General features: G+C 30.0%; 1 protein-coding gene across 1 annotated transcript in view; it reads left to right on the forward strand.

Moving 5' to 3' along the window:
- The window catches only part of LOC102669442 (uncharacterized), a 117,222-nt gene that overhangs the window by 26,907 nt on the left and 74,642 nt on the right, over positions 1–15,673 (forward strand). Inside the window, exons 7-10 of the mRNA XM_041012120.1 lie at positions 97–810; positions 968–1,783; positions 3,364–4,113; positions 4,232–5,065. Coding sequence (XP_040868054.1) covers positions 97–810; positions 968–1,783; positions 3,364–4,113; positions 4,232–5,065 — 3,114 coding nt within the window. The remainder of the gene's footprint in view (positions 1–96; positions 811–967; positions 1,784–3,363; positions 4,114–4,231; positions 5,066–15,673) is intronic.

A 15,673-nucleotide genomic window follows, 5' to 3' on the forward strand; every position in this document is an offset into this window, starting at 1 on the left:
TAATATTGACTTTGATTATTACTATCATTTGTTGTTTAATTGCATTAATTGTTGAGGTCATATATCTGCTCACCTAACATTCACTTTTTTCTGCAGCAGAATATTGATGTTTTTCCTAAGTTGAAGAAAATGGAGATCATCTGCATGGAGAAACTTAATACCATTTGGCAACCCCATATTGGTCTTCATTCGTTTCACAGTTTGGACTCTTTGATAATAGGAGAGTGCCACAAACTTGTTACGATTTTTCCTAGTTATATGGGGCAAAGATTTCAGAGCCTTCAAAGCTTGACAATTACAAATTGCCAGTTAGTGGAAAACATATTTGACTTTGAAAATATTCCACAAACTGGTGTTAGGAATGAAACAAACTTGCAAAATGTATTTCTGAAGGCCTTGCCAAATTTGGTGCACATATGGAAGGAGGACAGCAGTGAAATACTTAAATATAATAATCTGAAAAGCATAAGCATTAATGAGAGTCCAAATTTAAAACATCTCTTTCCACTTTCTGTTGCCACTGACTTAGAAAAACTAGAAATCCTTGATGTATACAATTGCAGGGCAATGAAGGAGATTGTTGCTTGGGGCAATGGTTCAAATGAAAATGCTATCACGTTTAAGTTTCCTCAGCTAAACACTGTATCATTACAAAATTCAGTTGAACTTGTGAGTTTCTACAGAGGAACTCACGCTTTAGAGTGGCCATCGTTGAAGAAATTGTCCATACTCAATTGTTTCAAGCTGGAAGGGCTCACTAAAGACATCACAAACTCACAAGGGAAGCCAATTGTGTCGGCTACAGAAAAGGTACATAACAAAAAGAATGAATTAAGACTCTCTCACTGAATGATGTGAGAATATGCCATTTATTTCTTATAAAAAAAATAACACATTATAAATATCTTGTTGAGTGGTTCCAAGTATGCTTCAATATTGATAAGTCTTTTTTATTTATATATTTTAGGTGATATACAACTTAGAATCTATGGAAATCAGCTTGAAGGAAGCAGAGTGGTTGCAGAAATACATTGTTAGTGTTCACAGAATGCACAAACTACAAAGACTTGTCTTGAATGGATTGGAGAATACTGAAATTCCCTTTTGGTTTCTTCATAGACTTCCCAATTTGAAAAGCTTAACATTGGGGAGTTGTCAATTGAAAAGTATTTGGGCTCCTGCAAGCCTCATTTCACGTGATAAAATAGGTGTTGTTATGCAACTTAAGGAGTTGGAATTAAAGAGTTTGTTGTCTTTAGAAGAGATAGGATTGGAGCATGACCCACTTCTTCAGAGGATAGAGCGCTTAGTCATTAGTCGATGTATGAAATTGACAAATTTAGCATCATCCATAGCATCTTACAATTACATAACACATTTGGAAGTGAGAAATTGTAGATCGCTGAGGAATTTAATGACATCCTCAACTGCTAAAAGCTTGGTTCAACTCACAACCATGAAGGTATTCTTATGTGAAATGATTGTGGAAATCGTTGCAGAAAATGGAGAGGAAAAAGTACAAGAGATTGAGTTTAGACAATTAAAATCTTTAGAATTGGTGTCTCTAAAAAATCTCACAAGTTTTAGCAGTTCCGAGAAGTGTGACTTCAAATTCCCATTACTGGAAAGTTTAGTAGTGAGTGAATGCCCTCAAATGAAAAAATTCTCTAAAGTCCAAAGTGCTCCAAACCTTAAAAAAGTACATGTTGTAGCTGGAGAAAAAGACAAATGGTATTGGGAAGGTGATTTGAATGACACTCTACAAAAGCATTTCACACATCAGGTACGTATTAGATAGAGTATTTAATTTGTTAACCATCACAAAATTTCATCTACCTACACATATAAATTATTTTTCATTTCATTGAAAATTTTCCTAAGTCAATATTCTACAATTGGATAATTATGTCACCATGATAAAACATATATAATTGTAGCTTAAATATATTTTTGTTCAATTTAAGTTTATGTTTTTTTTTAATTTTGGTCCCTTTAAGATATCCTGCTCAATTTTTTTTGTTTCAGTAAGTTTGCATTTTTTTTTCAATCTTGATCCTTGTAAGCGTAAACTTATGGGGACTATAAATAAATAAAAAATCAAACCTTAAAGGAACTAAAATTAAAAAATACAAACATATAAGAATTAAAAATAAAAATAAAAACTTACACAAACCAAAATTGAAAAGAACATCAACTTACAGAAATTAAAATTAAGAAAAAATGAACTTCCAAAAATCAAAAATAAAAAAGCGTTGAGGCCAAAGAACATATTTAGACCTATAATTGTATGTTGTCCCATATGTAAAATATGAAGCAAGCTTATTATGTACTTTTGTAATTTGTACAGACTCAATTAGATTTATTTATTGGTCAAGGTTTCCTTATTTGTAGTAATCAAGTCTGATTTTATTTCCAAAATTCTTGCATAGTTTTATCAAGAAAGCTGCACAAATCAACTACTGATCTTTATTATACTCTTTGAATTATGAGAAAATAATATTCACTTTTCATATTCCTAATTTGTATTATAACTAATTTACTGAAGTGGGAGTACAGTATAAGAATTTAAATAGAAGAATGCACTCACAATTAACGTAATTTTTTAGATTGTTATCCAATTATTGATTGTCATGAAATAATTATATTAAAATTTAATTAGAATGTGTTAAATGTATAAAATATTTTTTATTACACTGTTATCAAGAGTTTATCAACTTATCATCTTATTTGTACTAAAAAAAAAAGCTTATAATCTTACCTATAGCTTAAAAGTCATATCCCAAATGATTTTTATTTGATTGATAATATAAAATTATTTTTTTATATCAAGAAAAAAAAGGTATACAACAATTGATGTATCATGTTCAATTAATTGAGCTATTTAAAATTGTTCACTTTAATTATATATATCAAAATAGAAGTCAGAACATGAATGGAAAATAAAAAAGAAAATTGAATTTTAATGTGATGGCTGGAGATATCTCAGCAGAGAGGCACATATATAGTTTTCTACATCAATAGTAAACCTAAGTCGTACATAAGCAACAATTTTTTTTTTTTACAATAGAATTTTTTAAGTTTATATACTCTACAATCAAGACATTTAACTTGGTTAAAATTTGAAAATGATAGTATAATTACAACAATAATATTTTAAAGAAAATAGAACTGGTTAGAACTTATAATGAAATAGGATTTTATTTGAATATGAAGATAATAGCATATCCACAGTAACAATAATTAATACAATTAACTTAAATATAAAAAAATAATATTCATATTTTAAAATAAAATATTATTTAAAGCGTAGTTTCCAGAGTTTCCATACATACACTCCTAACGTTGAGTTTCAATGCTTTGAAGGTTTCTTTCGAATATTCAAAGCATAAGAGACTTGTTGATTATCCTGAGACCAAGGCTTTTCGGCACGGCAAACCTGCTTTTCCGGAGAACTTCTTTGGCTGTTTGAAGAAATTGGAATTTGATGGAGAAAGTATAAGACAGATTGTTATTCCATCTCATGTACTTCCTTACTTGAAGACCTTAGAAGAATTGTATGTACATAACTCCGATGCAGTGCAGATAATATTTGACATGGATCACAGTGAGGCAAAGACCAAGGGTATAGTCTCTCGTTTGAAAAAACTTACTCTAGAAGACTTGTCAAATTTGGAATGTGTATGGAACAAAAACCCACGAGGAACTCTCAGCTTTCCCCATCTGCAAGAAGTGGTCGTTTTTAAATGTAGAACCTTGGCAAGACTGTTCCCTTTGTCCCTTGCCCGAAATCTTGGGAAACTTAAGACCCTTGAAATACAGATCTGTGACAAGTTGGTAGAAATTGTTGGAAAGGAAGATGTGACGGAACATGGAACAACTGAAATGTTTGAATTCCCTTGTTTGTGGAAGTTGATTCTTTATAAGCTGTCACTGCTTAGTTGCTTTTATCCTGGAAAACACCATCTGGAATGCCCCGTATTAAAATGCTTGGATGTGTCCTATTGTCCTAAGTTGAAGCTATTCACATCAGAATTTGGAGATAGTCCCAAACAAGCAGTTATAGAGGCTCCAATTAGCCAACTACAACAACAACCTCTGTTCTCGATTGAAAAGGTGACAAAACATTATCAGTTAAACTTTTTGAGCTTCTTTTTTTTTTAATTTCATATTATATTTTCCTCCTTCTAACTACCACCGTGCATTTTCTTTTGAATTTGTTTGGCCTTGCTAGATTGTTCCCAATCTGGAGGAATTGACACTCAATGAGGAAGACATTATGCTGTTGAGCGATGCACATTTGCCACAAGACTTCCTTTTCAAATTAACTGATCTTGATCTATCCTTTGAGAATGATGACAATAAGAAAGAGACTTTGCCTTTTGATTTCCTTCAGAAGGTACCCAGCTTAGATTATCTTCGAGTGGAAAGGTGCTATGGTCTGAAGGAGATATTTCCCTCTCAGAAATTCCAAGTTCATGACCGTTCACTTCCCGGATTGAAACAATTAAGACTGTATGATCTTGGAGAGCTGGAGTCGATAGGGTTAGAGCACCCATGGGTTAAGCCATACTCTCAAAAGCTTCAATTATTAAAGCTTTGGGGGTGCCCTCAGTTAGAAGAATTAGTGAGCTGTGCAGTGTCTTTCATCAATCTAAAAGAGTTGGAAGTGACGAACTGTAATAGGATGGAGTATTTATTGAAATGCTCAACTGCCAAAAGTTTGTTGCAACTTGAGAGCCTATCTATAAGTGAATGTGAATCAATGAAGGAAATAGTAAAAAAAGAAGAAGAAGATGCTTCTGATGAGATCACATTTGGAAGCCTCAGAAGAATAATGTTGGATTCATTACCAAGGCTAGTAAGGTTTTATTCAGGGAATGCCACTTTGCATTTCAAGTGTTTGGAAGAAGCCACGATTGCAGAATGCCAGAATATGAAAACATTCTCAGAAGGAATAATAGATGCGCCATTATTAGAGGGGATTAAAACTTCAACAGAGGATACTGATCACTTAACCTCCCACCATGATCTCAACACCACAATCGAGACCTTGTTTCACCAACAGGTAAGGAATTCATTATCCAAACTCAATTCTTATTTATTTATAACCAAGTACTGGATCATGATAATTAATCAATGTCTCAACAACATTGATTAAAAAAATTGAAGTTAAAATATATTTGTCATTTTTAATAAATATTTGAATTTTATATTTATTTTCTAATCATTTTTTTTTATTTTTTTCTCTTACAAAACAAAAATTTGTTCTCTTATAAAAAAAATTGAATCGTTATTTTTACCTTTGAAAAAACAGTAATAACAAATACAAATAATTTTTTGGGAGCAAACAATTTTTTTAAATTTATAAGAGATTAAAAAAGTGTCAATATGACAAAAATAAAAAAAAATTCTATTAGAGACTAATTTAAAAAAAAATTATGAAAGAACAAAAAAAATCATATATTTATTAGAGATTAAAAATATATTTTATCCAAAATTTTAAAATAATTTTTTTAAAAAAATTACTTTGAAAATGATTTGGAAATTAGAATAGGGATGTACCCACTCTGTTATATAAAATAATAGTATTTTAAGAAACATTTAATTAATATAAATTTAGACAAAATACCCTTAGTCTTCCAACCACTTTTGCCATAAGTTATCCTACTAGCAATCCAATTTATTTTTATGGTTGATATCTTCTTTTAATGCAACTGAACTTATTGTTGTGGTTGACGTCTCTTTTTAAGGCAAGTATAAATTTAACCTCCTAATTATATATAAGAGTCTTGTTGAAAAACAATTTAAAAAGCTAAAGGACTATTATTTTGAAGAAGAAAAAAGCTAACAAGATCTTTTATTGTAACAAATGGAATATTAATAATACTTATTAATTAATTAAAAAAAATTCTATTTTAAATTCTTTAACGGGTGTCCTTAGGACATTTATTAACATTCGCCATAAATTTAATTTTCAAGACACAAATTGATTCTAGAGTAGTAGTTCTCTTTCCTTATATTTTAAGACAATGTTAAATAATATTCTTAGGGTAGTGATTAAAAAAGTAAAAGATAAAAATTTATTGGAATGCTTTAAAATGCTCTCACCTATGATTTTAAAATGTGTTTTCATATGATTTTTAACAAAATATTTTTCCTTTTGGTTCTTTAAATAATGTCTTAAAGACACTAGTTAATTAGACCTTTATTTTGGAATATGTACTTCCCCCTCTGTTGAGTTTCACTTTAAGTAATTTTCAATGTAGACAATATCTTAATAGTTGTGAATAAATATAAATTAATGTGTCCCTGAGTGTTATATTATCTTTTGCTATAACTCTTCATGTCACCACCAACTTATTTTGATAATCTTATAAATTGTTTATCATAGATTTTTATATCCACTTAGTTATTATAAAGACTCCACTTAGTTTATATCCATTCATTCACCAACAAAGTTATCATCACCTCTTTGTACTCTCCAACACTTCATTTTGTAGTAATTTATAGGATTAATCCAGTAAAAAATTAGTCTTCAAGTATATAAAGCACCGATATCATAAGTGAATAAATATAACATAAATGAAAGATTTATAATAAAATGAAGTATAAAATATGTTTTAGATTTGCTGATAAATTAACAAATTTTGTATTTGTTTCCTAATAAATTTTTTCTTTGTATTGAATCACCTATAAAATAATAATTTTATTTTTTATTCTTGACATCATTTTTTATTCACTAATAAATTAGCGATTTTTTTTGTACCCTAGTCATTTTTTTTCAAGTGTTATTAGTCTTTTTAAGGAACTTATAACAAATGAAAAAAAAAAATTATTACAAAGAAAACACAAAATTCACAATTTATGAGGGACTGAAAAAGGAATCATGGATAAAAAAAATATTTTATTAGGGACTCAATACAAAAAAAAAAGTTTGTTAGAGAACAAATATAAAATTTAAGTATTTATTAGAAATCGAAAACATATTTTAACCTAAAATAAATATAAAAAAAAGAGCTACTTATAAAAAGAAATGGCAAAATTGGTTCCCCACTTTATCTCCAATTTTAAATTTGGTCCCCCTATAATTTAATTCACAAATTTGGTCTCTCAGTTTTCTAAATCCTTGCAAAATTTGTCCTAGAAGCCCAATTTGGACGTTGACCATTAACCTCAGACGTTCACAATCACGTGTCAATGCCACGTGTCAACGTCTGAGTGGTTCCCTGTAAAAGCTTCATTTTTTGGAGGTAAAATTGCACTTTTGGTCCCAAAATTTTACTCCAATTTCGATTTTGGTCCCCTATAATTTAATTTATACATTGGGTCCCCCAGTTTTATAAATCCATTTATAAATTGTTCCTGCGAAATTAGTCTTTTGAATGGTTTAGCCATTGGTGTTAGAGACATGGTAGGTCTTGATAAATCTCGCACTTCTTTTTCATTGCAAGTTTTTCACTCACTTGGAACCCAAAGAAAAATCACTATTTGTCTCTCTCCCACTTCTGGGGTTGTTCAACTTGAAAAAAAAGGGAAGTGTGTGTTTGGGAGGGTAGTTTAGAGAAAAAAAAATAGAGGAAAACCAAGAAAATATTGTACTAGTAATAAAGGCGAGTAGAAATAACAGTTTTCTTATTTTTTTTATAAGAAGACTAATGTGAGTCCAAAACATTCTATCAGACTTCTTTTCTCTTCTCTTCTGTCTACTTTTAGTTTTTTTTTTTTTTTTTGGGCATGCATGGGCCGAAAAGGTCTTTCATCTTTTTCTCCTTATATTTTTATTTCATTATCATTTTTTTATTTATATTTTTTGCATTCTTTAGACACCTGGATCAAAGACCTTAGCCACTATTTTATTCCTATTTTGCTCTTACTACAATTTAGACCATTGGAATCCACTCTAAAAAATAATAAATAAAATTGTGAATAAAATAATATTTAAATTGTGGGCTTCTGACCGAATAACTCTTCTATATTTGCACCGTTATTGGATATGCTCTTATTTTACCTGACTTGAATAACTGATTTCTACTTGACAATGTAAAAATGATACAAAAATAATATATATCAAAATAAAGCTCTTGATTTAATTAGAAAAGCAAGAATGAGAATCGAAATTTAACACGAGTTAATCGCAGATTTCAATTAATGAGGCACATGTATATATAGTTTTCTACAATCAAATGTAAATCCAAGAGGTACACATGAGACTTGTCAAGTATCTGATGTTTAGTTTCTCTCGCTTTTAAGGTTTTCTTCGAATACTCAAAGCATATGATCCTTGTCGATTACCTTGAGACAGCGGGTGTTACGCACGGCAAACCTGCTTTTCTGAAGAATTTCTTTGGCAGTTTAAAGAAATTAGAATTTGATGGAGCCATTAAAAGAGAGATTGTAATTCCATCTGATGTACTTCCTTACTTGAATACCTTAGAAGAATTGAATGTACATAGCTCCGATGCAGTGCAGATAATATTTGACATGGATGACACTGATGCCAACACCAAGGGAATAGTCCTTCCATTGAAAAAGCTTACTCTAGAGGACTTGTCAAATTTGAAATGTTTATGGAACAAAAACCCACCAGGAACTCTCAGCTTTCCCAATCTGCAACAAGTGTCCGTTTTTAGTTGTAGAAGCTTGGCAACACTGTTCCCTTTGTCCCTTGCCCGAAATCTTGGGAAGCTTCAGACCCTTAAAATACAGATCTGTCACAAGTTGGTAGAAATTGTTGGAAAGGAAGATGAAATGGAACATGGAACAACTGAAATGTTTGAATTCCCTTATTTGAGGAATTTGCTTCTTTATGAGCTGTCACTGCTTAGTTGCTTTTATCCTGGGAAACACCATCTGGAATGCCCCTTATTAGAAAGGTTGGATGTGTCCTATTGTCCTAAGTTGAAGCTATTCACATCAGAATTTGGAGATAGTCCCAAACAAGCAGTTATAGAGGCTCCAATTAGCCAACTACAACAACAACCTCTGTTCTCGATTGAAAAGGTGACAAAACATTATCAGTTAAGCTTCTTTTTTTTTTTTAATTTCATATTATATTTTCCTCCTTCTAACTACCACCGTGCATTTTCTTTTGAATTTGTTTGGCCTTGCTAGATTGTTCCCAATCTGAAGGGATTAACACTCAATGAGGAAGACATTATGCTGTTGAGCGATGCACATTTGCCACAAGACTTCCTTTTCAAATTAACTGATCTTGATCTATCCTTTGAGAATGATGACAATAAGAAAGAGACTTTGCCTTTTGATTTCCTTCAGAAGGTACCCAGCTTAGATTATCTTCGAGTGGAAAGGTGCTATGGTCTGAAGGAGATATTTCCCTCTCAGAAATTCCAAGTTCATGACCGTTCACTTCCCGGATTGAAACAATTAAGACTGTATGATCTTGGAGAGCTGGAGTCGATAGGGTTAGAGCACCCATGGGTTAAGCCATACTCTCAAAAGCTTCAATTATTAAAGCTTTGGGGGTGCCCTCAGTTAGAAGAATTAGTGAGCTGTGCAGTGTCTTTCATCAATCTAAAAGAGTTGGAAGTGACGAACTGTAATAGGATGGAGTATTTATTGAAATGCTCAACTGCCAAAAGTTTGTTGCAACTTGAGAGCCTATCTATAAGTGAATGTGAATCAATGAAGGAAATAGTAAAAAAAGAAGAAGAAGATGCTTCTGATGAGATCACATTTGGAAGCCTCAGAAGAATAATGTTGGATTCATTACCAAGGCTAGTAAGGTTTTATTCAGGGAATGCCACTTTGCATTTCAAGTGTTTGGAAGAAGCCACGATTGCTGAATGCCAGAATATGAAAACATTCTCAGAAGGAATAATAGATGCGCCATTATTAGAGGGGATTAAAACTTCAACAGAGGATACTGATCACTTAACCTCCAACCATGATCTCAACACCACAATCCAGACGTTGTTTCACCAACAGGTAAGGAATCATTATCCACCAAATTCAATTGTTATTTGTTTATATATCTAAACATAGGGGGCATGCTAATTAACCAATGTCTCAACAACATTGATTAAAAATTTCAAGTTAAAATATTATTGTAACTTTAAATAAATATCTAAAATTTGTGTTTGGTTCTTAATAATATTTTCTTTTTTTGTGTGTCATAAGTTTTTTTTTTGTTATTATTGGTCCTTCATATTTTTTATAATTCTTAATAAATTAATAAATTTTATATTTATTTGTTTATTATTTTTTATTTTAATATTTTTTTTTAAAATGACTAATAAGAAATACAATTAATTTATTTGGGAGCAAACAAAAATAAATTTCTTAATTTATAAGACACTAAAAAAGTATCATTGACCAAAAATAAGATTGTTATTTTATTAAAAATTCAATATAATTTTATTTTCCTTTTAATTCCTTAAATAATATCCTAAAAACACTAGTTAACCAAACCTTTATTTTAAAATGTACACTCTCCTTCTTTCCCTTGCACTTTAGGTAATTTTTAATGTATATAATATCTTAATAGTTGTGAATAAATATGAATTAGTGTGTCTCCCAATTATATATTATCTTTTTCTACCACTTTTAATGTGACCACCAACTAATTTTTAAAAACCTATATATTGTTGATCATAATTTTTTTATAAAGTAGAATGAAGCTTTAAATATCTTTATTATCACCAATGAATTAGGGTCTAATAAAAGAGGTTAATCGATGTAATAAATTAATTATATATGTTTCAAATTATTGATAAAATAGATGTTCACATTTATTATCTGACTTAGTTTTAAATAGAATTGTCTCTAAATTAAAAACTAAAAAATATCTCTTTAATTGCTTATGAAATTTCATCTTCTAATCAAAGTCACAAAATTCATATCAGTTCGAAATTTGTAAATCATGGTGAGGATCACTGCAAGAGAATTATTATTTAGAAAAAAACTCATTTACATGATATAGACTGAATTATAATACTTATTTATCTTTCAAGGAAGAAGAGTGTATATTTTAAAATAAGAGTGAAAGTGAATATAATTTAAGCTTCTCTAGGATAGCAGAAGGAGATTTACTCTAAAATATTTCTTACGGCATACATTACTTATTACATTAAAAACTTGTCATGATATCTTTGTTTGCTTTTACCAACACTTGTTTGATCTTTTACCAATAGGTTGTGTCATAAATCAATATCTCAAAAGTTTATTTGTTTTGGACAAAGACATACATATGGTTTTATATATTATATCTCTAATTTGTCTTTGAATCCCTTTGATTAGCTTGAAATGTGGATAATACAATCCATCTACCTTTAGACTCTAATACGTACTTACAATATATATCATGAACCAATAATTAATGTCACAAGATTAAGCTGTTACGTAAAGGCACATGAATGATTTTAATTAATAATATATCTCATATATTAAATTTCAAATACATTTTCATTATTACAATGGCTATTGTGAGAACAACATATTTATAATGTTCTTATTAAGTTTTATTTGACTTATTATAATTGATAAATTTTGTGTTTGTTATTTTATAATAATTTTTTTTCATTGGCTCTCCTATAAAATAATTTTATTTCTATTCTTGGTATCGTTTTTTAATCACTAATAAATTAGTGAACTTTTTTTTGTAACCTGATATTTTTTCATGTTATTAAACAAAAAATTCATAATTTATTATCAACTAAAAAAAGTGTCATAAACCAAAAATAAAACTTTTATTTTATTAGGAATTCAATACAAAAGAAAAATATTTATTAAAAAATAAATACAAAATTTAAATATTTATTAAGGATCTTAAACATATTTTACCCTAATATAAATGTGAGAAGAAAGGAAAAGAGAGCTACCTTATAGAAAGAAATTAAGTATCTAATGGACCAAAAAGATACAGCAGTCAAATTTGTTGTATTTAACCCGTGTAACAAGACAAAAGATAAGGTTCATAATCTCCACTATGGATAACACATGTTTTGAGACTTCAAACACATTTTTTGGAAGCTTCAAACAAAAGAATACATTTTCATCCTACTTAAATTGTAAAGAAAAAATGAAAACCTAAATTAGAGTAAGATCAACTTCTATGAATATTCATTTTTATCCTCTAACTTTTTATCTTTATCTATATTTTAATTTTTTAATCCATGTTTTTTTGTTATTGCTAATACCTTGAAGATAGTTTAGACCATGTCTATTAGGACAAAACTCATTCTTTTTACTCTTTTTTTTTTTTTTATCGTAGGCTAGTTGAGTTCAATTTCAATTTTATTTTGTTTCCTCTTCACCTTCCATTATTTTATTTATAACTCAACACAATTTTTCTTGCCTTTTTCTTTTTATTTATATATTATTTTATTTTTGTCTTCTTAAACCAAAATTTAACCACAATTGTTATTTTCACTCATCTTTACACTATGACACTTCCTTTCTTATTTTATACCAAAATTACCTTGCTAAACACAATATCATCCACTTTCTCTTCTCTTTCTTCCGAAAAGAAAAGAAAAGAAAAAGAAAAATGACACTCCCGCTCCACAACTCTAGTAACACATTTGACAAATGTGAATGATCTTATTATAATTTGCTTATTTTTTTTAAAACAAAATACTTATGAGAGTAGTACAAAATAAAGAAATAAATTTTGAAGCAAATTTGTTCATGCGCGTGCATGTGGATAACAAAACAACTCTAACTCAACCATTTTTGGATGTCTTGAATTTTTATATATAGAATATTTCACTAAAGCATGGATGTATTCAACCTTATTTTTGCGTGGATGTTTAATGCTTAATCTTGTTATATGATATTATTAAGAGAAAACAAAAGGACACCATAAGGAATGTCCCTTCTAGAACATACAATGCATGTACACAACCCACGATAACATACACTTACAAAAAGATGCTAATTAAAATAAGTTGCACTAAAAGAACACAATTTTACAAATAAAAAAATGCTACATAAATGAAAAAATTGATATACTATTTATAACAAAAAATACCGATAATTTTTGGTATTTTAGAAATCTACCGGAGGTCCCAAACAACTCCCTTAATTTTACTCAACCTTTTCATACTAATTGGGCATATTAACCCAAAATATTATGTTAAAGTATAATTGGATATCTAAAGCCTTATGTTTTTTTATTTTTTATAAGAGGAGCACAAAACATTCTATCAACCTTCTTTTCCTTTCTCTTCTCTTCTATTTTTTTTTTAATATTTTGGGCGGGCATGAGCTGTTATATTTTGGGCTTGCATGAGCTGAAAAGCTCTGTCATCTTTTCTCCTTATCTTTTCGTTTCATTACAATTTTCTTACCATGTGGGTCATAGACCTTTAGTCACTATTTTATTCCCATTTTGCTCTTTCTACATTTTAGACCATTGGAATCCATTCTAAAAATAATAAAGAAAATTATGAATTATAATAATAATTTTTTTTGGGATTCTAACCAAAAATGACTTAAATAACTCCTCTATCCCAAATATTAAAAGATGCTCTTACTTTAAATTACACGTATAAACTTATTTCTTTTAGACTCGTACAAAAATAATATATCAAAATAAAGCGCAAAATTTAATTAAAAAAAATGAGAATTTGAAATTTAACAAGAGATAATTGTAGATATCTCAATTAAGGAGGCACATGCATATATAGTTTTCTACAATCAAATGTAAATCCAAGTGGTACACATTGTCAAGTATCTGACGTTGAGTTTCTCTGGCTTTGAAGGTATTTTTTGAATATTCCAAGCAAATGATCCTTGTCGATTACCTTGAGACAACGGGTGTTAGGCGCGGCAAACCTGCTTTTCTGAAGAATTTCTTTGGCAGTTTAAAGAAATTAGAATTTGATGGAGCCATTAAAAGAGAGATTGTAATTCCATCTCATATACTTCCTTACTTGAAGACCTTAGAAGAATTGAATGTACATAGCTCCGATGCTGTGCAGGTAATATTTGACGTAGATGACACTGATGCCAACACCAAGGGAATGCTCCTTCCATTGAAATATCTTACTTTAAAAGACTTGCCAAATTTGAAATGTGTATGGAACAAAACCCCCCGAGGAATTCTCAGCTTTCCCAATTTGCTAGTAGTGTTTGTTACTAAATGTAGAAGCTTGGCAACACTGTTCCCTTTGTCCCTTGCCAACAATCTTGTAAATCTTCAGACACTTACAGTACGGAGGTGTGACAAGTTGGTAGAAATTGTTGGAAATGAAGATGCAATGGAACATGGAACAACTGAAAGATTTGAATTCCCTTCTTTGTGGAAGTTGCTTCTTTATAAGCTGTCACTGCTTAGTTGCTTTTATCCTGGAAAACACCATCTGGAATGCCCCGTATTAGAATGCTTGGATGTGTCCTACTGTCCTAAGTTGAAGCTATTCACATCAGAATTTCATAATAGTCACAAAGAAGCAGTTATAGAGCAACCTCTTTTCGTGGTTGAAAAGGTGACAAATTAAAGCAATATCACTTTAACCTTTTTTGTTTTCTTTTCATTATATATATTTTCCTTCTTCTGAGTTCTAACTGCCACCATGCATTTTCTTTTGAATAATTGAAAGGTTGATCCCAAACTGAAGGAATTGACACTCAATGAAGAAAACATCATCTTGTTGAGGGATGCACATTTGCCGCAAGACTTCCTTTGCAAATTAAATATTCTTGATCTGTCCTTTGATGATTATGAGAATAAGAAAGATACTTTGCCTTTTGATTTCCTTCACAAGGTACCCAGTGTAGAATGTCTTCGAGTGCAAAGATGCTATGGTCTCAAGGAGATATTTCCCTCTCAAAAGCTCCAAGTTCATCACGGAATACTTGCGCGATTGAATCAATTAGAGTTAAACAAACTAAAAGAGTTGGAGTCGATAGGGTTGGAGCACCCATGGGTAAAGCCATACTCTGCAAAGCTTGAAATATTAAATATTCGCAAATGCTCTCGGTTAGAAAAAGTAGTGTCTTGTGCAGTATCTTTCATTAGTCTCAAAAAGTTGTATTTGAGTGACTGTGAAAGGATGGAGTATTTATTCACATCTTCAACGGCCAAAAGTTTGGTGCAACTTAAGATCCTATATATAGAAAAATGTGAATCAATAAAAGAAATAGTAAGAAAAGAAGATGAAAGCGATGCTTCGGAAGAGATCATATTTGGACGGCTCACAAAATTAAGGTTGGAGTCCTTAGGAAGGCTAGTAAGGTTTTATTCAGGGGATGGCACCTTGCAATTCTCATGTTTGGAAGAAGCCACCATAGCTGAATGCCCCAATATGAATACTTTCTCTGAAGGATTCGTAAATGCGCCAATGTTTGAGGGGATTAAAACTTCAACGGAGGATTCTGATTTAACATTCCACCATGATCTCAACTCCACAATCAAGATGTTGTTTCACCAACATGTAAGGAATTCATTATCCAAATTCAATTGCTATTTACTTGTTATAAGTAAATTAGTATTTTAACACGTGCACTATATAATTAAAATAATAATTTTTTACATATAAAAATTATATTATAATTAAAATTTATATAAAAATATTTTATACCTAAAAATTATATTTTAAATTTATGATAAATAGTCTATATTTTAATATATTTTTATTATTGATTATTGAAAATTTTAAAAAATATATTCAAATAAATTTAGAACTAAAGATTTGGTCAATTTCTTTTTGTT

Source organism: Glycine max, chromosome 18 (assembly GCF_000004515.6).
Source record: "Glycine max cultivar Williams 82 chromosome 18, Glycine_max_v4.0, whole genome shotgun sequence".
NCBI classification, from domain to species: domain Eukaryota; kingdom Viridiplantae; phylum Streptophyta; class Magnoliopsida; order Fabales; family Fabaceae; genus Glycine; species Glycine max.